Source organism: Culex pipiens, chromosome 3 (assembly GCF_016801865.2).
Source record: "Culex pipiens pallens isolate TS chromosome 3, TS_CPP_V2, whole genome shotgun sequence".
In the NCBI taxonomy this organism is placed as follows: Eukaryota; Metazoa; Arthropoda; class Insecta; order Diptera; family Culicidae; genus Culex; species Culex pipiens.
Genome location: NC_068939.1, coordinates 19,020,655 through 19,044,133, shown reverse-complemented (window position 1 = coordinate 19,044,133; position 23,479 = coordinate 19,020,655). Strand labels below are relative to the sequence as shown.

The 23,479-nt window shown below is 35.6% G+C and overlaps 1 protein-coding gene across 12 annotated transcripts in view; it reads right to left on the bottom strand.

Annotated features, from left to right (window-relative positions):
* Positions 1–334: 334 nt before the first annotated feature.
* The window catches only part of LOC120423649 (calmodulin-binding transcription activator 1-like), a 380,253-nt gene continuing 357,108 nt past the window's right edge, over positions 335–23,479 (bottom strand). For 7 of the 12 annotated variants that reach the window (XM_039587523.2, XM_039587521.2, XM_039587530.2 and 4 more), the window contains 13 exons: positions 21,308–22,492; positions 20,978–21,247; positions 20,218–20,912; positions 20,033–20,158; positions 15,047–15,318; positions 14,557–14,757; positions 7,095–7,162; positions 6,867–7,036; positions 6,610–6,812; positions 6,120–6,546; positions 5,976–6,050; positions 2,167–2,194; positions 335–2,057 (listed from right to left, as the gene is read on the bottom strand). In XM_039587523.2, coding sequence (XP_039443457.1) covers positions 1,941–2,057; positions 2,167–2,194; positions 5,976–6,050; positions 6,120–6,546; positions 6,610–6,812; positions 6,867–7,036; positions 7,095–7,162; positions 14,557–14,757; positions 15,047–15,318; positions 20,033–20,158; positions 20,218–20,912; positions 20,978–21,247; positions 21,308–22,492 — 3,837 coding nt within the window. In that variant the 3' untranslated portion in view covers positions 335–1,940. The remainder of the gene's footprint in view (positions 2,058–2,166; positions 2,195–5,975; positions 6,051–6,119; positions 6,547–6,609; positions 6,813–6,866; positions 7,037–7,094; positions 7,163–14,556; positions 14,758–15,046; positions 15,319–20,032; positions 20,159–20,217; positions 20,913–20,977; positions 21,248–21,307; positions 22,493–23,479) is intronic. The other 5 variants (XM_039587525.2, XM_039587531.2, XM_039587526.2 and 2 more) reach the window with 3 other exon arrangements.

Sequence of the window (23,479 nt, the reverse complement as noted above, 5' to 3'; positions counted from 1 at the left end):
TTTTTGGAGAAGAGAGAAACGCTGTAAGTCCGTGTGTTGGGTGTTTGTGAGAACCGACTGTAATCCAATTGTTTCAAGTAGTGTTTGTTTGTTTGTTTGTGTTCTAGAGGTCGTTTTTTGCTGCTCTTACGTGCTAGGTTATGTGTCGTTATTTCCTATTATGTATACGTAATTCGTAGAGATTAATGCGAATGCGAAAATGGATTTTTTGGATTAAATGGATGAATTTCACTCTTTGTTGTTGTTTTTCTTTATATGAAAATGTTTTTGCTTGAAGTAGGAATTTGTTGATTAAATATTTTGCTTTCGTCAAATGTATCGAATAGAATTGGGAGATTTTTATTTGTTGCTCAAATGTGGCGTTGACCTATCATTTCTTGTCTATCAAAGTTTTCTATGCTGTGAATGCGTTGTAGTAATATGTTCTTGATTTTTTTTTTGTTTGATAAAGTTGATAATGGATGCAATAAACTTTCGCTTTGGTAGAAATATTGATGAACAGTTTGTATGCGTTTTTGTCCTAGTATTTTTTTGTTTATCTTTTTCCCTCTCACAAGTCTTCAAAGTCATAAGATGGACGCACGTCTGCAAGTAATTTGTCTACAGAGAACGGTTTAATTTCCCCCGTGTGCAATCACTGCGTGTTTTTAGGTGTTAATTTCTCACCAGTTTAGGTTACGACTGACGAATCGCCAGCGCTTCGATATTCATCAATATTTCGTTCGAAATAGTCTTTCCGGTTTATATGTAAAGAGATAAATAGATTTTTTTTCTTGCTTCAAGTTTGCAACCTTACAATGACTAGGATTTACCTTTAAATACTATCTCAAGAACAACAAAAACAACAATCAAATAGAAAATTAAAAGAGTTTCCGGCGGCAAAATTCGCTCACTATTCCGTAAGATCCTAACACTTGCTTAGCCCGATCCGTATCTACAAATGGCACCCTTGTAATGAACGGGTCTAACAACTACTGATTTGCAGTGGTGTTCAGAAAGGAATTTGAACAGATTTATATTATTATTTTTTTTTCTCTTGATAAGCCTTTGTCTGTACAAAACAACGGAGATTTGCCCTCTCCCATATAGTTATTCTTTGCGAAAGATTTTTCTTCCATTTTTATACACACTATTTTCATAAAAATACTTAATTGCTGCTCAACTTTTGCGGATTGCAATCCGGTTTTATTCGGAATAAAAAATTATCTGTCTCTCTATAAATATTCTGTCTACCTCTTTCATCTACAATTTAAAATATCTGATTTTTACTTCCGTTTCTGCTAAATTAGTTACTTTTGTTCTCCACGTTTCCCCCCTCTTTTTCGAAACAACTACTCTATCTAACCGTGTGTTACCGCTTCCTGTGGATGATTATACAAAGTACAATTCAGTTTCGCTAAAAAAAAGTCAATAATCACAATTTGCTCTGTCCTCCGTTTCCTTTAATTTAATGTCCGCATATTTATCGCAAGTTTACTAAGTTTTTTTAAAAGTCAGGTATCTGGATTAGTAGTCATTGCCATCTCAAAATTGCTGACTCTACCCTTAGCACGTTTTTTTTTTTTTTACTTCTTCCTCTTTTTCAATCAAAGCCACCGCGCGCCAACAAAACGATACGTTGCACGCAACTTGCGTTCAAACTTGCACCCAAGCTTGCACTCGCGCGCGCGAAATGTTTCAACCCAAAGCAAACACACGTGGCGAACGCAATCTTTGAGTAATGTTTAATAACGTAAAAAATTGGTTAACATTTTAAAAACAAATTTCAATGAAATCTAACATTTCTAGCAGCGTTTCGCAAACGATATAACAAATTGTTAACAAATTTCCCAAAACAAAGTAAACTCTTGCTTAGTCTCACTCTTGTGGCTCTAGTTCTGGCTCTGCCCTTGGGTCACTTTATACCGTTTCCGCCCGATGGTCGGCTCCCCCCGCTGCTTTCAGTTCACCTTGGATCGCTGGTACCCGCTGCTGCTCCGTGAAACGGCGAGCTTGGGTGGTACTCCGCCCGGCGTTGGTGGACCTGCCTCTCTCTTTCGGCTCGTTCTCTCTGTAGCCTGTTGGTGGGAAGATTGAAAAAAAAAACAGACAAGTTTGTTAGGGATATTAATAAAATTGAGACGTGAAGGGTTAACTCTACTTAAAACTTAGAAAGTCCATTCTTACCAAGTTTGTCATTTGTTCATCCCATGTACTTCATTTATTGAAATACGTCAGGAAAGCATTGGAAATGTAATCACAATGTGTTAGTTTAACAATAATGTTATTTTACAGTGATACATTAAAACAAAAATCTAATTCGATTTAATTTAACAAAATTAAAAAAAGGTGTTCAGAAAAAAAAAAAACATGGAAAAATCCTGAAGAGCAATTCTCTGAAGAGTGATTATTTTTCAATGGCCAAAGAAGTAATTTTGCATCATTAGTTCGTCTATAGAAATTTTAAAAAAATTGACAGCAGAAATCTATATCCATACATTTTTTTTTGTTATCTTCGCAAATTAACCATTTATAAAAATTCATATTTTTGGATGACGAAAAACTTTAGTTTCTATGTCCAAGGATAGTTGAAATTCATTTGGCAGTGTTGCCAATTTTTCTAAAAAAAAACATGGTTTTTGAAAAACTTTGAAACCTAACATTGATGACCGACCACCAAAAAACTTTTTTTTTTTGACCAAAGGAATCTGGAAAAATGTAGTTTTCTCTACATCTTCAAAAAAGCGTCAAATTTTAGAAAATGGTTTACTCAGCAATATGCTTTAGATTTTCAATGTAAAAAAATGTTATGGACTTTTTGAATGTTTAAGAGTTTTTGAATTTAATACTCAAATTTTCACAAGATACCATATTTTCTTGAAAATACTGATATTTTTATAATTCGCAATATGGATATCAAACAATTCGAAATTGTGCATGTATTTTAACTGTTTGAGAGTTTTTTGAATAAAATACTATTTTTTTACAAAATACCCTATATTCTCTAAAATACTCAAACATTTATAATAGGCAATATGGGTACCAAACCATTCGAAATTTTGCATGCATTTTCACTGTTAAAGAGATTTTGAATAAAATACTTTTATTTTCACAAAATACCATATTTTCAGAAAAATAGTCAAATTTTTATGATTTTTATGGTTATCAAATGATTCGAAATTTTGCATGAATTTTAAATGTTTTAGAGTTTTTTGAATGAAAAAGCAGCTCATGAAAATTTGAGTACTTTCAAAAAATACGGTATTTTGTAAAAAAAATAGTATTTCATTCAAAAAATTTTGTGAAAATTTTAGTTATTAAGCTTTGAAATTTATTACACTATCAGAAAATATATTTTAAGCGAATGCATTGAAAATTTAACATGATATTGATGGATTAAGTCAATTTAAGAAAGATTTCAAAAATGACCTATCGCCCGTTATCGGTTGGTCAAACATGGTCACTAATGTTAGTTATTCAGTTATTCGGAGTAAAATTTTATTGAGGACTTCGAATATTACTGTAATACAGTCGACTCTCTCGTTGTCGATATTGAAGGGACCGTCGAGAGTGGAAGTAATCAAATGATATAACGAAAAATCAAAGTAATCTATTTAAGGGACTGACAAATTTAGAACTGGAGCAATATTGATATCGGGAAGATCGACAGCCAGAGAGTCCACTGTAGTACTTCGCTTAGTTTTTTTTACATCCCTAGATATTTAAATTCTGATTTTACATTATGAAACATTTATGAATTAAAAATTTTGCGAACTGACGTAACAACATTTTATACTCTTAAAATTTTGAGTTTTTGGAATTTAAAAAAGAAGAATTTTTAAATATTGGAATTTATGAACTATTTAATTTGTGAATTAAAACAAATTTTATTGTTTTTTGGTTTCAAAACTTTTTAACTTTCTTGTTTATTATTCTTTGAATTTAAGATTATCTGTGTAATTTAATTTTCGAATTCATTACACAGTTCAACAAAAAATCAAATGTTTCTTGTCTCTGAGAAGAGTATATGTGTTCCTAGTAGAATTTTGCCTGCTGAATCCTAATCCGGGTCCAGAATTGCTCCAAATGGTCCCAATTTTGAGATACACCCGCTTGAAATGTTAGTTTAGGCCAAAATTAGCAACTTTGTCGACTATTTTACAAAAGAACTATTGAATAAACAACTAAACCAATACATGTCTCTTACAGTTCACGTTTTCCCCTTTCTGAAACACCCCTGGTTTTTAAAATTTGATTGTTTCTATGAATATTTATAGCCATTTTAAAATTATATTTTCAGTTGGTTCTCATTCAAGTTTTTCCAACTTGCATGCAAGTCAAATTATGCTGGGATATCAATAATAAAAATCAAAAATGCTTTGCAGAACGTTAAATAAGTATGTCTCGGTAATCTAATTGATCATATTTCATGTAATTTTGTCTGCTGAATCCATTCCTATCGTTAGATTTTTTTCAAAAAGGTCAGATTTTTAAGTAAAAATTGAATTTTCGATGATTTTTTCAAAATAAAATCTATTTTATGCTAAAGTATGACTCAGAGATGACTAAATGTCGATGTCTCGTCAGTCTAATTGATCATTTTTAATGTATTTTTGTCTGCTGAATCCATTCTCATCATTAGATTTTTTCAAAAAGGTCAGCTTTTTGAGTAAAAATTTAATTTTCGATGATTTTTTCAAAATAAAATTTATTTAATGCTAAAGTATGACTTAGAGATGACTAAATGTAAATGTCTCGTCAGTCTAATTGATCATTTATAATGTATTTTTGTCTGCTGAATCCTTTCCCATCATTAGATTTTTTCGAAAATGTCAAGATTTTGAGTAAAAAAAGATTTGTTATTTTTTAAAATTTTAGAAATTTAAGAAATTGTGGATATTACTTTTCAGTTTTAGAACTTTCAAAGCTTTGAATTGTTAAATTTTGGAACTTTTAAACCTTTTAATTTTACAATCGAGAATATTTTTAATTTTCGAATTTGGCAAGCTCTAAGTTTTAGATTTCCTAAATTCTCGATATTTTTTTGTTGGTTTCTGAACTTCTAAATTTTTATATTTCTGAATCTTTTTGATATTTTTTTTTATTTTCGATTTTCTGTATATTTTGAAATTTTAGTCTTACATTTTTAAAATTTCTTATGTTTTTAATATTAAAAATTTAAAATGTTATTTCTTACTTTTTGATTAAAAAATATTCAGTTTTTGGATTTGTAATGAAATGATTTTGTATTTTTTGAAATTTATGAACGATTTGGGTTTTGAATTCCCAAGATTTTTCAAATTTTTTTTTTTTTTTATTTCTGAACTTTGTTGTTTATACATTTTTATATCTTCTACATCTTCTTTCAATGTTTTTAAATATTTCAAATAAAATTATTAGATTTTTTCATCTCAAATATTGCAAATCAGTAGAGTATTTTGCGCAATCCAAGATTTGTGTGAAAAAAATGAGTTTTTTTTTTCGATTTTGACTATTGTCTACAAGACCAAATTGATTAAAATTTGCTGGTTTTTGAATATTTTAAAATTATTTTTGTACTTTAGGTTGCAAAACATGTATAGAGACTTGTACGGACAAACGAATGAGACAAAATTAATTCCTTGGTCAGTGAAGTACACACGAAGTTTGATCCAAATGTCCCAAATACAAATAATAACCAGTTGTCCGAAGTCTCGGAAAATTGCTCATAAAAAAATATTAAAAATCAATTTTAAAATAACAAACCATGTAGAAAAAATGGATTCGGTATTGTCCACGGTCTTCAGAATGACAAAATGTGCCATTTGAAATTCAATGATTAGCAAATAAAATAATTGATATAGGTTGTTGACAAAATTATCGACTTTAACGCGGACAAATTATTGAAAAAAAAATCTAAAATTTATTTCTGAAACTCCTAGAAGAACACTATGATAAAAATACTGCCAAAAAATATAAAATATTAAGATAGGTTTGATAAAGATATCATAACTTACTTATTTTTCGATTGTCTCATGAATTGTTGAATTTTCCTTGCGGCTTGATTCTGAGTTCGTTGCGAATAAGTTCGTCTGCAAAACAAAAAGAAACCCCAAATTAGTCCCCCACATCCTGCATCAAGCCCTGCTGCCGCCACTCACTTCAACGGTCCCGACGGGCTCGGTTCCTTCGACGAACCACCCTGATTGTTCATGTGCTGCTGCTGCTGCTGCTGCTGGGGCGAATGCTGCTTCTTGTAGTAGCACGACGTCGACCCGGCCGCCTCCGGACAACCGTCCGCGGCGCCACTCACGCCGGACGCGAGCGCCTGGTGACCTCCGCCGGCTTGGGACTTTTTGAAGCGTTTGTTCTCGCAGTACGAGCGGTACCCGTTCTGGATGATGACGGCCGCCTGGGTCATCTGGCGGTAGTACGCGTACTGTTTGTACCGCCGGTAGTAGTTCTGGATGACGACGGCCGCCGACCGTTCCTTGTCCTGCTCCTCCATGCGGCTCTTGCGGCCCTTGTACGAGCGGTACGCCTTCTGGATGCACTTGGCCGCCTCGTACAGCTCGCGCTGCTCACGTTCTGCGGAGCGGGGGGGTTGGAAAGTTGAGTTTGTGTCGAAGGGTGCTCATGATAATATCTTACCGGTCAGTTTGAGGTTGGAAAAGTCCTTCTCGAACGGGTTTGCGTTCGTGGACTGCAGGAACTCGGTAAAGTCCTGCGTCGTTGGCGGAGGACTCGGAGATCCAACGGGAGCATCCTGCGGGATTGAGTAGCTAGCCGGCGATTGCAACGGACCGGACGAAGCCGGACTCAAGCTGGAACAGGGCGTGCCAACGTCGTGGTACCTGGAATTGAACCGTTGAACTAACTGTAACCTTTAAATTTTAAGAATGACCTACCGATAGTTGTGATCGCTAAACTCAAAGTTAAACTCCTCGAACTGGGACGACGGCAGCGAGTCCAGCAGTGGCTCCATGAAGGAATCGTTCAGCATCCCCATTCCGGACGTGTCCTCGCTGAGGGACTCTGGCATGGGACTGCCCAGCGACATGATCTCCTCGGATTCGTTCTAAGAAACAAAATTTTTAGATCATTCCCGAAAGAGTTTCAAGAACAAGAGACGTTACCTTTATCCGTTCGGGCATCGCAGCGATGATCTGTTCCGCTAGGGTGAGCACCTTGGCGTCGGAATCCCCTGGAAAGGATAGAAAAGGGCGCACCGGGTTGGTTAGTGATTGCGAAACTACAACGGAAAACTCAACTTGGAGACATCGAAGAGAGACACCTAGAACACCAATAAGGACGACTAACAGCTGGAAGGTTATTTAGGGTTCAGGGTTTTAAAATTTCTACTAACTACAGTCTAGCGGAAGCGAGAAGGAAAATAAGCGGACACATGCAAGCAGCATACTTACCTAGAATAAACAAAATTAAGGTTTAGTTGAAAAGGTGACTGAATCATATTATAAAGTATTCACAGATTTTGGTAACCGGTTTTAGTCTGTACCGAGATTTAAAATATAGCCCTCTACTCACATTTATCTCTTTATGTGTATTATGTGATTCGATACAAGACCCCATACAATTTTGCGGTCAGGTCATACAAAATGGACATCCGAACATCTGTGACTTGCGTAGGAAATTTTTGATTGAGTTGGTGTCTCCGGTAAAGTTGTTGTTTAATGATAAGAAATTGTCATAAAAAATAAATACATTATTTTCCGTTTTTTATTCGATTTTTTCATGACTATAAATTTTTTTCCCAAAATACCCATTTTTTTTGTAATTTTCGAAATTGTGTAATTTTGTATGGGACGTGCAAAATCTCATTCAATTGATATGTTTACATAAAAAAGGTGAATTTTTGAAAAATATCCAGCATTTCAAAAACATATTTTTAAAATCAAATTAGGTTAGAATTTCCGGTAATTTTTAATCATTTAAAAAAATGTTTACGAAGGAAAGCCAACCTAGAAAAATATATTTTTGAATTTTTGTGAAAATTTCAAAACAAATATTTAAAAAAAAGTTTTGGTTTTGGTTTTGGTTTTGGTTTTGGTTTTGGTTTTGGTTTTGGTTTTGGTTTTGGTTTTGGTTTTGGTTTTGGTTTTGGTTTTGGTTTTGGTTTTGGTTTTGGTTTTGGTTTTGGTTTTGGTTTTGGTTTTGGTTTTGGTTTTGGTTTTGGTTTTGGTTTTGGTTTTGGTTTTGGTTTTGGTTTTGGTTTTGGTTTGGTTTTGGTTTTGGTTTTGGTTTTGGTTTTGGTTTTGGTTTTGGTTTTGGTTTTGGTTTTGGTTTTGGTTTTGGTTTTGGTTTTGGTTTTGGTTTTGGTTTTGGTTTTGGTTTTGGTTTTGGTTTTGGTTTTGGTTTTGGTTTTGGTTTTGGTTTTGGTTTTGGTTTTGGTTTTGGTTTTGGTTTTGGTTTTGGTTTTGGTTTTGGTTTTGGTTTTGGTTTTGGTTTTGGTTTTGGTTTTGGTTTTGGTTTTGGTTTTGGTTTTGGTTTTGGTTTTGGTTTTGGTTTTGGTTTTGGTTTTGGTTTTGGTTTTGGTTTTGGTTTTGGTTTTGGTTTTGGTTTTGGTTTTGGTTTTGGTTTTGGTTTTGGTTTTGGTTTTGGTTTTGGTTTTGGTTTTGGTTTTGGTTTTGGTTTTGGTTTTGGTTTTGGTTTTGGTTTTGGTTTTGGTTTTGGTTTTGGTTTTGGTTTTGGTTTTGGTTTTGGTTTTGGTTTTGGTTTTGGTTTTGGTTTTGGTTCTGGTTTTGGTTTTGGTTTTGGTTTTGGTTTTGGTTTTGGTTTTGGTTTTGGTTTTGGTTTTGGTTTTGGTTTTGGTTTTGGTTTTGGTTTTGGTTTTGGTTTTGGTTTTGGTTTTGGTTTTGGTTTTGGGTTTGGTTTTGGTTTTGGTTTTGGTTTTGGTTTTGGTTTTGGTTTTGGTTTTGGTTTTGGTTTTGGTTTTGGTTTTGGTTTGGTTTTGGTTTTGGTTTTGGTTTTGGTTTTGGTTTTGGTTTTGGTTTTGGTTTTGGTTTTGGTTTTGGTTTTGGTTTTGGTTTTGGTTTTGGTTTTGGTTTTGGTTTTGGTTTTGGTTTTGGTTTTGGTTTTGGTTTTGGTTTTGGTTTTGGTTTTGGTTTTGGTTTTGGTTTTGGTTTTGGTTTTGGTTTTGGTTTTGGTTTTGGTTTTGGTTTTGGTTTTGGTTTTGGTTTTGGTTTTGGTTTTGGTTTTGGTTTTGGTTTTGGTTTTGGTTTTGGTTTTGGTTTTGGTTTTGGTTTTGGTTTTGGTTTTGGTTTTGGTTTTGGTTTTGGTTTTGGTTTTGGTTTTGGTTTTGGTTTTGGTTTTGGTTTTGGTTTTGGTTTTGGTTTTGGTTTTGGTTTTGGTTTTGGTTTTGGTTTTGGTTTTGGTTTTGGTTTTGGTTTTGGTTTTGGTTTTGGTTTTGGTTTTGGTTTTGGTTTTGGTTTTGGTTTTGGTTTTGGTTTTGGTTTTGGTTTTGGTTTTGGTTTTGGTTTTGGTTTTGGTTTTGGTTTTGGTTTTGGTTTTGGTTTTGGTTTTGGTTTTGGTTTTGGTTTTGGTTTTGGTTTTGGTTTTGGTTTTGGTTTTGGTTTTGGTTTTGGTTTTGGTTTTGGTTTTGGTTTTGGTTTTGGTTTTGGTTTTGGTTTTGGTTTTGGTTTTGGTTTTGGTTTTGGTTTTGGTTTTGGTTTTGGTTTTGGTTTTGGTTTTGGTTTTGGTTTTGGTTTTGGTTTTGGTTTTGGTTTTGGTTTTGGTTTTGGTTTTGGTTTTGGTTTTGGTTTTGGTTTTGGTTTTGGTTTTGGTTTTGGTTTTGGTTTTGGTTTTGGTTTTGGTTTTGGTTTTGGTTTTGGTTTTTTTTTAAAATTGGTTGGAGGGTCATCTTAACAAGATCGTTTGAGCTCATAGAGGTTCATTTTCCATTTCATGAAATTTGGAGACAAATTATAAAAAAAAAAATCGTTGCACTTCATAGGGATTATACATGCTTTTAAAAAGAAAAAAAAAGGTATTTTTTTAAAAAGCGAATTATGAACTTTATAGACACAGCAAAAACAAGGAAGATATTTTATCAAAATAAAAAATAAACAAAGAAAATTCGATTTGCGAAAACGGAGACAAATTCTCTGTTTAAAAACTTTATTTTTCAAGTAGTAAAAAATGCCTATGCCATCCTTACTCTATTAAAAAAGATGCCTGTGTTGAAACCCCTAAACATAACAAAAAAATGTAAATCAAAATTCATATTTTAGTAAAATAAAATCAAATTTAAAATTGACACTTATTTGAGTGCCTCCTGAAACTTTGCCAAAGACTCTTAATCGATCAGAAAATCAATGATACAGATTTTAGGATTTCCACATGTCCATTTGTATGACCAAGCCCGCCACCTCCAAAAATAAAATGCGAAATTCTACAGAATTTCTCTTTTTTATGATTCAAGATTGATTGAAAATGTTTCTGGTGAATTTTTGTATCGATGTAGGGTTGAATCTTTGAGAGTTAATAAGAGAAATTTATAATACAATTGCACAGATTTTCTGATGAAGTTGAAACAAATTTCAATTTCTGTTTGATCAAGTCTAAAGATGTATAAGACATATATTTATAAGAACAATTATATTTACAGGACTGCAAGAGTTTGTTGAATTAGGGTTTGGTAAAGAGTAGGATTTATCAAAAAAAAAAATACTAAAAATTAAACATCATAAAAGAATACACCAAGATTTAAGGAAACAAAACAAGACTTTAAAAAATCAAACTAACCAAAAAAAAAAAAAAAAAAAAAAAAAAAAAAAAAAAAAAAAAAAAAAAAAAAAAAAAAAAAAAAAAAAAAAAATCAGTGTCTTGCGAACCTTCGTGGTGAACGGTTGTTGTATTTTACAAACGAAGCCATCTTTTTAAGAGAACTTTGCTTGCAAAATGCGTCAAAACAAAGGTAAACGCAAATCTTCTGAAGATTTGGTCGTTACGTCGGTGAAGCGTTTGAACGCTAAACCGGCTAACGGAAACAGAAAAAGAAAACAGCCTCTTCTGAGGTCTGATTCTGATTCTGAATGTGAGGTCAATCCTCCAATTCCATTGACAAACAGTTTCGGTGTTTTATCCGAAACTGATGAAAAGGAACCTTCTCCTCGTACTGAGCCTTCTGCCGTCGAGAAACGAGTAAAGGCTCCGCCAATTGTAGTGACTTCCGTCTCCGATTTGGCCAGCTTTCGAACGCAACTGAAGAATTGCAAGGAAACTTGCAATTTGAAAGTTTCGTTCCAGCTTGGTCGAAGAGGAGAATGTCGCTTGTTGACGGAATCTTTACAAGATCACCAAACTTTTGTTGGTTATTTGAAAAACCACAAACACAATTTCTACACGTATGAGACCAAGAATGCTCGCCCATTCAAGGCGGTCTTGAAAGGTCTCTCCAACGACTTGTCGGTGGATGAGATCAAAAACGAACTTAAGGTGTTGCTTGGCTTTGCCCCATCTCAAGTAATACCGATGAAGAAAAAATCAAACGGGAATATTTCTCGCTTTGGTTTGAATTCACAATTTTATCTGATTCATTTCAACAGAAATGAAATCAACAATTTGAAACTTTTGGACAAAGTTCAGTTTTTGTTCCATGTACGGGTAAAGTGGGAGCATTTTAAGAAACATGGCGGTAATGGCCAGAATCTGACCCAGTGCCGGCGTTGCCAGGCATTCGGTCACGGTACTGATCATTGCGCCATGGTTCCAAAATGCATGGTTTGCGGGGATTCTTCTCACGACAAGGACAATTGTCCCGTGAAAGAAGTCACCCAATTTAAATGTGCAAATTGTGGTGGAAATCACAAATCAAATTTTTGGGATTGCCCCATCAGAAAAAAGGTTTTGGATTCTCGTGCTAAGCATCAGCCGAAATCCAAACCGAAATTTTCTCAAAGTCAGGTTGTACCTGCATCTTTAAATCAAACGTTCGTGCTGTCTCACTCGAACAATTCCCCAATACCCCAATACAATACCCCTACCGTGGAAAAGTTAGGTAACAACAATGGCATTTCTTATGCTAACGTCGTTTCGGCTTCATCCACGAATTTTAAATCCTCTACCAATCTTTCTGAAATTGGGCAGGTACCTCAAATCTCATTTGAAAATTTTTCTGCTGGCAACGCTTTGGGATCTTCTGATCTCGGCGATGTTACGTTTGAAAAAATGACTTTTTTGCAAAACTCACTGTTTGGTTTGATTCAAACAATGAGTAATGCTACATCCATGATGGACGCAATCCAGATTGGATTAAAATTTGCGAATGATGTTGTTCTTACCCTGAAGTTTAATCATGGATCTAAGTAATTCCATCAATATTATGAATTTTAATGCTCGCTCTTTAAAAGCGAAAGAAAATGAATTTTTCAACTTTTTACGAGTTCATAACGTGCATGTTGCTGTTATAACCGAAACATTTTTAAAAACTGGCACTTATTTGAAAAGTGATCCAGATTATAAAGTTATAACTAATAACCGAATGAATCGAAATGGCGGTGGAGTTGCAATAGTTATCCACCGTAGTATGACTTATCAGTATCAACGTTCTCGTGATCCTGCACTGAAGCGAATTCAAAAAGATTTGCAAAAGGTTATTGACCACAGATTCACTCTCCTGCGAAATGAAAAGTTCGCAAGAGATGTCGAACAAATTAAACCTTATTCCAAACCTTTTTGGAAACTTTCAAAGGTTCTTAAGAAACCTCAAAAACCCATCCCTTCTTTAAAAGATGGTGATAATATTCTATTAACTAATGGGGAAAAAGCTCAAAAACTTGCTCAGCAGTTTGAGAGTGCTCATAATTTCAACTTGAATGTTTTGAGTCCTATAGAAAATCAAATTTCAATAGAATTTCAGAATATTGTTGAACAAGAATTTTCATCAGATGAAGTTTTTAATACGGATCTGAATGAAATAAAATCTATTATCAAAAAATTTAAAAATATGAAAGCCCCTGGTGAGGATGGCATTTTTTACATTTTAATTAAAAAATTACCAGAAGTAACTTTAAGTTGCTTGGTCAAAATTTTCAACAAATGTTTTGATTTGGCATATTTTCCCAGTACTTGGAAAAATGCCAAAGTAATTCCGATTTTGAAACCGGATAAAAATCCTGCTGAAGCCTCAAGCTATCGGCCCATTAGTTTGCTTTCATCTATTAGTAAATTATTCGAAAGAATAATTCTTAATAGAATGATGACGCACATTAATGAAAATTCAATTTTCGCTGATGAGCAGTTTGGATTTCGCCTTGGGCATTCAACTACTCATCAGTTGTTGAGAGTTTCAAATTTAATTCGAAGCAACAAATCTGAGGGCTATTCTACTGGCGCTGCTCTTCTAGACATAGAAAAAGCATTTGACAGTGTTTGGCATAAAGGTTTGATTGCGAAATTGAAAAGGTTTAATTTTCCGATTTATATCGTGAAAATTATTCAAAATTATTTGACGGATCGTACTCTGCAGGTATGTTATCAGAATAGCAAATCTGATCAACTACCTGTACGTGCTGGCGTCCCTCAAGGAAGCATTTTGGGTCCAATTTTATACAATATTTTTACTTCTGACTTGCCTGATTTGCCCCCAGGATGTCAGAAATCACTTTTTGCTGATGACACAAGCATCTCCGCCAAAGGCAGAAGCCTTCGTGTCATCACAAGAAGATTACAAAAAAGCTTGGATATTTTCAATTCTTATTTGAAAGAATGGAAAATTACTCCAAATGCTGCAAAAACTCAACTTATTATTTTCCCTCACAAACCAAGGGCTGATTTTCTTAAACCAAAAAGTCATCACATTATAAAGATGAATGAGGTAAATTTAAAGTGGGAGGATCAAGTGAAATATCTTGGACTTGGTTTTGACAAAAACCTTACTTACAAGGATCACATTGAAAGTATCCAGGTTAAATGTAACAAATATATTAAATGTTTGTATCCACTTATAAACAGGAATTCTAGACTTTGTCTCAAGAATAAACTGTTAATTTATAAACAAATTTTCAGACCTGCCATGCTTTATGCTGTGCCGATCTGGACAAGCTGTTGCTTAACCAGGAAGAAAAAACTTCAGAGGATTCAGAACAAAATTCTGAAAATGATTCTGAAACTTCCTCCCTGGTTCAGCACAAGTGAACTTCATCAATTAGCCGAAGTTGACACTTTGGATGTTATGTCCAATAAGATAATTGATGCATTTCGACAAAAATCATTGCAGTCTTCAGCTGCATTGATCCGCTCTTTATATAGTTTATAAGTTAGTTTTAAGGTATCCCTTTTCCCTTTTGTACATGTAGGACCTCCTACATTTGAAATCACTGAATAGCGAAAGCTACAATATTTCATGAATAAATGAAAGTTGCTGGTATTTAAAATTGAGGTGAAAAGTCATCGTTTGTGATTGGACACTCAATAATATTTTAACTGAATGAATGTACATGGAAAAGAAATTTGAATAAATATAAATTAAAAAAAAAAAAATAAAAAAAAAAAAAAAAAAACCAAAAAAAAAAAACACATAAAAAACACAAAAGATCTAACAACGAAAAGCCCGTCGAAACACCAGCACCAGAAACTAACCTCCCCCCGAGGTCCCTTCTCCGGCGGCCGCACCACCTACTCCACCTCCTCCTCCTCCTCCTCCTGCTCCAATCTCCTGGTGGTAAACGTGACCGTGATGCGAGTGGTGCCCCGTAATGGTCACCACCGAGTGCCGGTCGTCGTCCTGCAGCGAATCCGTGTCCTCGCACATCGGACTCGATCCGGCCGCTGAAACTTCACCTGTTTGGAGTGTGTGTGGATTTTGTTTTTTTTTTTGTATTGAATTGAGTAAAAAACGAAAACGAAACGAATCATAAGAGCAAATTTTGCGAAAAAGCCACTACTACTGGTTAAGAGTGTAAATTCTGAGTTTCACTGTAAAGATTTTTATATTTCTACTGTATTAAAGTGTGCTGATTAACTATGTGTAAACTTGATCTATTCCTCTCTGATTTCAATCAAAAGATATTTAATAAAATGCCAAAAAAAAATTCGTTTTTAAGCATATGTCCCCAAAAAAAATACTCACACAGTGCAAAGTCCATCTTGCGCAGTGGCGAAAGCAGCGACGTATTGCTGAGATTGCTGGAATTCTGCGACGGAGATTCCGTCGAACGGTCGTTCAACGAGAGGGAAAAGTTGTCGGAATCACTGCCGGGTCCCCCACCACCGCTGGAAGAGGTGGTTCCCTTGGCGGCGGCAGATCCGACGATCGCCGCGGACACCCCGAACGGTGACGACCCTTGGCCACCGGAAACGGAACCACCGGCGGTCAGTGGCAGCGACATGCTGCGGTCGGTTCTGTGGGGGAAAGAAAGAAGGATTATTACATTTAAACTTTTAACTTTATGCCTGTAATTTCAACAGTAGCTTTTCAAATCTCTGCACACTTAGATTTTTTACCGAATTCGGTGAAGCTTACCGAATTTACAACAGTTCGGTAAACTGAAAATTACTGAATCTGGTAAAATTGTTCATTTCGACAGATGGTTCACCGATCCAAATTTAATCGATTTTTCAACTAGCTTTTTACTGAATTCTTTAAAACTTTACCGATTTTCAACTGTTGATGTTCAATTTCAGTAAAAAATCAGATTTTAAATATTTTTACATTATTTTTCAAACGCCTTACCGATCTACACACTAAGATTTATTTTTACCGAATTCGGTATTTGAAAAATCGTTAAAGTTAAGATCAGTAAAACATCTGGCAAAATGAACAAAATTTTACCGAATTTCTATTGTACTATAAACAATAATGAACCACGGCTTGTCTAAAGGTTATTTTTATAAAACTTGTATGAACCTCGGTAATTCTTTCTGGAGCTTGTTGGGGGGACTGTCCCGAGTCAGGGAAACTGTTTTTCAAAAAAATCTATCGGTAAAAATTGATTTTATCTCATTTTGAAGTTTTTATACTATATATTTGAGCTAAAATCATGAAAAAGTATTAAATAAATTGATGAAAATATGATGTTTTTTCATTTCATTTCATCAAAACTTCGGTTTCGAGTACCCTAAACATGTCTTCAATATCCTACATCATGGAAAAATGTTAATCTTGGTCGTCAGGTTCAATCATAGCTGCAAAATATGTTTTTTCCTAATTTATTTTAAATTCTTCTTGAAACATCAACTTTATTCGTGTTTATCAAAACTGTTTACCTGTTTTTTTTAAGCAAATAACATCCAGAATAAATTTGCACAATAAACATGTTATTACATCAAATCTCTGAAAAGTTACAACAATTTTAGTGTAGAGAAATTGCAAATTTAAAAATTCTGTGATATTTATTCCATTTTCTTCCTACTACTACTTAAAGTAATTACAGGATGACAAATCAAAAGTCCTGAGTTGGATTTAAATCTTATTTTATTTGTAGAAAAAAAATACGTTAAAAAATATTGAACATCTTTCAAAGTTCTGCTAAGCGACTTAAGTGTATTGTCGAATAAAATGTTGTATTTACGGTGTTCCAATAAAACAATTTCCTGCGCAAACGGCATGGCCAAACTTTTAAGTGCTCTGATTGACTTAAAATTTTCGGGATTCTCTACCCAAAATAGTTTTATTTTATAAATAATTTTTGTTCGGTTATTAGGGTGGTTCCTGCCGCGTCAAGGCGGTTCAAAGATGACAATTTTGAGTATTTTTTAAAATCATTGTCAAATGCCGTTTCGACTGAACTCATGCGTATTTTTCCTTGAAAGCCTAATTAGTCGCTTTTATTTTACAAACCGGATGACTTTAATTGGTTGAAACAATGTCAAGTTATGGTTTTGGAAATATGTTTTTATTGCAAAATCGTTAAATTTGCCATTTTATGGCCCACCCTAACGTGGCAGGAACCACCCTAATAACCTAACAAAAATCCCGAAAATTTTAAGCCGATCCGAGCACTTAAGAGTTTGGCCATGCCGTTTACGTAGGAAATTGTTGTATTGGAACACCGTAAATACAAAAATTTTATTCGACAATACACTTGAGTCGCTTAGCAGAATTTTTTGAGATGTTCAATAATTTTTCAACGTATTTTTTTCTACATATAAATTATGATTAAAATCCAACTCAGGACTTTTGATTTGTCATCCTGAAATTACTTTAAGTAGTAGTAGGATGAAAATGGAATAAATATCACAGAATTTTTAAATTTGCAATTTCTCTACACTAAAATTGTTGTAACTTTTCAGAGATTTGATGTCATATCATGTTTATTGTGCAAATTTATTCTGGATGTTATTTGCTAAAAAAAAACAGGTAAACAGTTTTGATGAACACGAATGAAGTTGATGTTTCAAGAAGAATTAAAAAAAAAAAATTGAAAAAACATATTTTGCAGCTATTATTGAACCTGACGACCAAAATTAACATTTTTCCATGATGTAGGATATTTAAGACATGTTTAGAGTACTCGAAACTGATGTTTTGATGAAACGAAATGAAAAAAAAAATATTTTCATCAATTTATTTAATACTTTTTCATGATTTTAGCTCAAATATATAGTATAAAAACTTCAAAATGAGATAAAATCTATTTTTACCGATAGATTTTTTTGAAAAACAGTTTCCCTGACTCGGGACAGTCCCCCCAACAAGCTCCAGAAAGAATTACCGAGGTTCAATCAAGTTTTATAAAAATAACCTTTAGACAAGCCGTGGAACAACATTACCGAATTTCGGTAAGTTTTTACCGAAATCGGCAATTTTCAGTATACCGAACTGTCCAGCAGTTGAAAATTTGGTAAACTTTACGAATTCGGTTCAAAAAATCTAAGTGAATAATAAAAACGGATTTATTAACTACGATATTTTATAACAAAAATCTTAAACTGTAAAATCAGGATATAATATTAATTTTTACATATGCAGTACTGATCTAAACTCTACGGATTTATCAACAACCGAATCCGGATTAACAAATCTTAAACCGCACAAAATTAGATTTTTTACCGAATTCGGTAAAATTTTACCGAATTTGGTTAAATTTTACCGAATTTTCAATTATCGAATTCGGTTAAAAACTAAAAATGCGTAAACTTATGTTTTACTAGTTTCGGAAAATTTACCAAATTTTTACCTTTGGAATTCGGCAATACCATCTAATATTTTGCTTTATTTATTTTATTTTAATTTTGTTTTCCTGATTCGGTAAAACTTCATCGAATTTTTTATTACTACACATTCATGGACAACCAATTTCATTTAAAAAAAAAGGTCTATTTATTAAGGATACGTTACCGTTTTGAGCCCTACAAATTAATCAATTACCAAATTCGGTTAGAAAAAATCTAACCAGTTTATTTATTTTCTAATTCGGTAGAGAAAAAGATGTTTTTTTTAACTCTGCTTGTAACTCTATTTTTTACCGATTTTGGAAAATACTGAATTCTGTAAAAAAAACTCTAATATTGTATAAACATATATTTTTCCTGAAACCGATACAATTTTGCCGAAATCGATAACAAAAAAACACAATTTTTAAACTTAGATTTCTTTACCGAGTTTGAAAAATTGAACCAAAATATCAAGTACCGAATTCGGTAAAAGAATTTAAAATTTTATTTTTTTTTTTGATTTTTTAGATTGAGTAAAATTAAAAAGATTTTTTAATAACTGCACATTCGTTGACTTGATACAATCGATTTCAGAAAAAAATATTTTTTTATTTTTAATAATACGTTACCAATCTTAACTCTATGAAATCATCAATTACCGAATTCGGTCAAAAAATCTTACCAGATTTTCAACTTTCGAATTTGGTTAATAAATTGCTACCTTGATTTATTCACCGATTTTGGCAAATTAAACTAAATTTTCAATTACCCAATGTAAAAAAAATCGAAAAAATCGTTTATACTTAGATTATTAATAAAACCGATAAAATTTACCGAATCCAAAAAAAACTACTAAAAATTTATAAGCAAGATTTTTTTTATTTTTAATAAGTGTTGAAAATTTTACCAAATTCAAGTACCGAATTCGGTAAAAAAAATCTAAAATTATTAAAACTTACTTTTTTTCTGAAATCGGTGAAATATCACCGTTTTTTCAACTGCTGAACATTCGTTGACTTCAAACAATGGATTTCATTAAAAAATATAAGGCTTAATTTTTTTGACTAATTTTCAAAGATGCTTCACTAATCTAAATGCTTATCTTATCAATTACCGAATTCGTTTAAAAAAATCTAAAATTGTATAATTTAATATATTTTATCGAATTCGGAAAATTTTTATCTAATTTTAACTGAAAATTTGTACAAAGAATTTTTATTGATTTTGAAATAATAAATAAAGATTTCTCACTGAATCCGGTATTATTTGATCAAATACCAAATTCAGTTAAAAAAAACTAAACATTTTTGTATTTAGATTTTTTTTTTACCGAGCTTGGAAAATTTTACCAAATTTGGTTAAAATCTTAAATTGTCAAACTTATTTTGTTTCTGAATTCGGCGAAATATCATCGATTTCTCAACTGCTAGATTTCAGTTAAAACATTAAGATATGCACTTTTTTGTTTATTTTTAAAGATGTTTTACCGATCTCACACAATGGATTCGGTTTAAAAAAAATCTAAAACTACACGGAGAAAAAAGAATTCCTAAAATCGTGAACAAGCGTTCATGAAAATGGGTACCACGAACAAAGTGTTCAAATTTCATGGTACGTTTTTCAAAATCGTGATTTGAACACTTTGTTCGCGGTTCCCATTTTCATGAACGCTTGTTCACGATTTTGGGAACTCTTTTTTCTCCGTGTATCGACCAACTGTCGAAAACTATAGTATACTTACCGGATTTGGTTGAATAAACCAAGAAAAAAAAAAAACTAAAATTGCGTAACCTTATTTTTGTTACCGAATTTTGAAAATTTTCCTAATTTTTGATAACATTTCAGTTACCGAATTCGGTAAAAAAAATCGAAACTTGTACTGAATCCGAATCTAGAGTTCAGTAAACAAAATCTTCATGTCCAAGGCCTTGAAAAGTAACGTCCGCAACTCTGTACTAACCTGTTCAGCCGCTGCGACTCCCGCAGCGACTTGCCAGCTTTGCTGAGCGACGAACGCGTCTCCATGTTGATGCCACTGTCGATGGAGGACCGCTTGGAGAGGCGCGCCCCCGGCGGACTTTGGCCACTGTAAAATACGTACATGCGTCAAATAAGACCCAAATCACTTCTTCGCACGAATCTCACCTCGAAAACACCGCTCCCGGTCGCAGAAACACACCGTCGTGGCTTCGGTTGCTGTCCGAGTTCGGGGACAGCGCGTTCGACAGCATCGGGTTCGAGTTGTTGTTCTCGAGGGCGTAGTGCAGCGTTCCGCTCGTCGACGAACCGCCACTTTTGTGGTCACCGTACGGCGACAGTGACGGGTTGAAGGACGAGGACAGTCCAAAGTTGTCGTTGCTGCAGCTATCGCTGTTGCTGGCGTTGAGGGCGTCGTTGTAGCTGAACAGATCGCTGATGAAGCTATGCTCCGGGCTGGAGTCGGTGGCGGCCACTTCTGGCGGCTCGATCGCAGCCGTTCGGCTGCGGCTGTTACGACGCGAACCGGCGGCAAGCGTAGCGGCGGAAGCAATACTTGAAGCGGAAGAAGGACGCGATGGGGCGGCTACGGCGGAAGCAGTGGAAGTGGAAGTGGTACAGGATGAGGTAATCGATGCCAGCGTTGGCATCGCCGAAGCGGAAGTTGAGGCCAGCGATTTGCTCTTGGTTTGGAGTCGTTTGGTTTCATGCTTTTCCAGCTCGGCAACGAGTCCGGAGAACCCGCGGCACTTCGCCACCTCCAGCGGACTCTGCTGGGCGTTGTTTTTCACGTTCAGTGCGGTCTGGTTCCACTTGTAGAGGACGACGGCGGCCTCAATGTGACCTCGGGCACAGGCCCACATCTGTGAAGCATGCGAGCCAAGATTTGAAATCTAACAGACACAATCCCCCCAAAACCTGTACTCACCAGCGGCGTGAACCCGTCCTGGTCCTGACTCAAGGCGTCAATCTCCGCCTCCAGTATGACGTTGGAGTTCTCCGCCTTCCAGGTCAGCATCGTCCGGACCAGCTTGGCGTACCCGAGGGCGGACGCCAGATGAAGCAGCGTCATGCCGCGGTGCTTTCCCAGCCACGAGCCCGGCGTTACCGAGCGCCACATCTTGGCCGTCAGCGACTCGCAGTACGACACCAGTCGGTCCTCGAAGTTGGTCTGCTTGAACAGGGTCGAGTCCTCGGGCTGTTGAAGAAAGGTTCGATTTTTTTTTGTTTCAAGTCAATAACAATAACAAGCACCCACCAGCTCGCCCGGCTCCACCTTGATCTGCAGCTTCTCGTCGATCGACTCGAGCCGGTTCAGCAGGTTGAACTTGTACAGCATGTCGTTCCCGCTGCCCTCGCACTTGGTCTCGAACTTGGGCGGCGATTTGTACTCAAAGTTGACCGCGTTCGATATCACATAGCCGTCGCAGGCCACCTGCAACGTGACCACGCCCACCTCGTGGGCCGGGCAGTAGCACCGCAGGACTCCGTTCTGGACCAGCGTCGTCGGCACCGGGAACGAGTCGAATAATACTGTATAGGACGAGCTGGCACTCCACGGGCCAGTCACTAGCACCTTGATTCCCCCCTCCGGATACGCCCACTCCGGACTAAAGTCCGTAATGGTGGACGCGTTCGAGCCTCCATGATGCAGACTTCCGTCCGCTACGATCCCACTGTCCGCGGACAACTTGTAATGACTCAGATCACTCGCTGCATCGTCCAGATCGCCTCCAGCGTCCGTACCCGTTTCGCTTTCGTTCAGAAAACTGCTCTTGGCGTCCAGCTCCAGCTCCGGGAACTCCACCAGCATATCGAACGCATCCAAGTTGACAAACACGTCGTCATCAACGGCGTCGTGGTTATCCCCACAGTTCTCGATAAAGTCCATCGGGTTAATCTCCCCGTTCATGACATCGTCCGTCGGCGTCCCCGACTGAGTCCCCGCGCCAACTCCTCCACCCTGGCCATGGCCCAACGGCATGTTGGCACTCAGCGTCTTCTGGATGTCCTCCTGGGACAGATCCAGCGTTTCGTTGAAGAACGGCATGTTGTCATGGTGTTGCCCAGCCAGGCTGTGCTTCAAAAACCCTCCGAACAACCCGTTCGACGTCGGACCCTGGTGCTGGTGGTGACCCAGCATCGATCCCGGCGAGGCCGACGACGACGACGAGGCGTCCATAACTTCCTGCTTCGGCACCAGCCCGGACGAGCTGCAACTGTCCGAGGGGGAGTTTTCCATCTTGATACTTCCGCCGGAGCTGCTGCCGCTGCTGCTGGAGTCCGCTTTGGCGGCCGCATTCTCCAGGGCCGCTTTGCGCTGCTGGAGCAGTTGTTGCTGGTGGAGTTGTTGCTGTTGCTGCTGCTGTTGCTGGGAGGGATGGCAGACGAAGGATTGCTGTTGGCCGTTCAGGATCAGCAAGGATCCGGGGGAGCCTTGGAGCTAGAGATGGGAAACAAGATTATATAAATTTGATTAGTATAATTTCGTTTGACCAAAGATAGGTATGCAAGTTTTATTATTATTATTATTATTATTATTAATATTATTATTATTATTATTATTATTATTATTATTATCATATTTTTTATTTATTTTTTTTATTATAAAGAAAATTTTAACTTGAAATTTTTTGCCTATAAATTGTATTAAAAGTTAAACAAAAATCAAATCAAATCAAATACACATTTCTTTTCGTTTTGTAAATAACTCTGTTTTTTTTTATTCTGCGATGCCCAAACTAGGACTGTACCATTGTGGAATGTTAAGTTTCCAATAACTCTATTATTATTTTTCCCGAAAAATCTAAAATCCTATACGATAGTAAGCGAAAAGCAAGGAGTGCATTTTGCCCCAAACGATCAAATTATTTTTTCTTAGACCAAAGAGCCTATTTTACATTATTGATTTATCCATACAAATCTTTAAACAATTGAAAAGCATAAAATTAATGAAAATTAAGTGTATTTAGCCGTTTTCAAATTATACAAATATACCAGGGTGTAACAAAAATGACTTTCTGGCGGCCATTCAGCGTCCTGTTCTAGTGGTACTAAGCCCAAATCCCAATCATGAGCTTAAATGGGATTTAACTCTTAAAAAAACAAACATTTTTTAAAGGTAATTTTTTAGACTCTTAAGTCACTAATGCGTTTACATTAAACACCATTGGTATTTAGGCCAGATCCTTGCGCAAGTTTTTGTAGTTTTTGTAACTTTGAAGTTTCAAGCAACCTGGAGCTCGGTACAGGCCTTCAGAGTTAAACTTTTTTTAATCGGCCCAAGCGGATTCAAATGGTGTTGCCTATCTTGTTTTTGCAGGGCCATTTTTTCGGAAAAAAATGCAAATCTTTGAAGGCCTGGACCGAGCTCCAGGTTACTCTAAACATCAATGTTATATATATAATCGAAAAATTAAAAAGACGGATT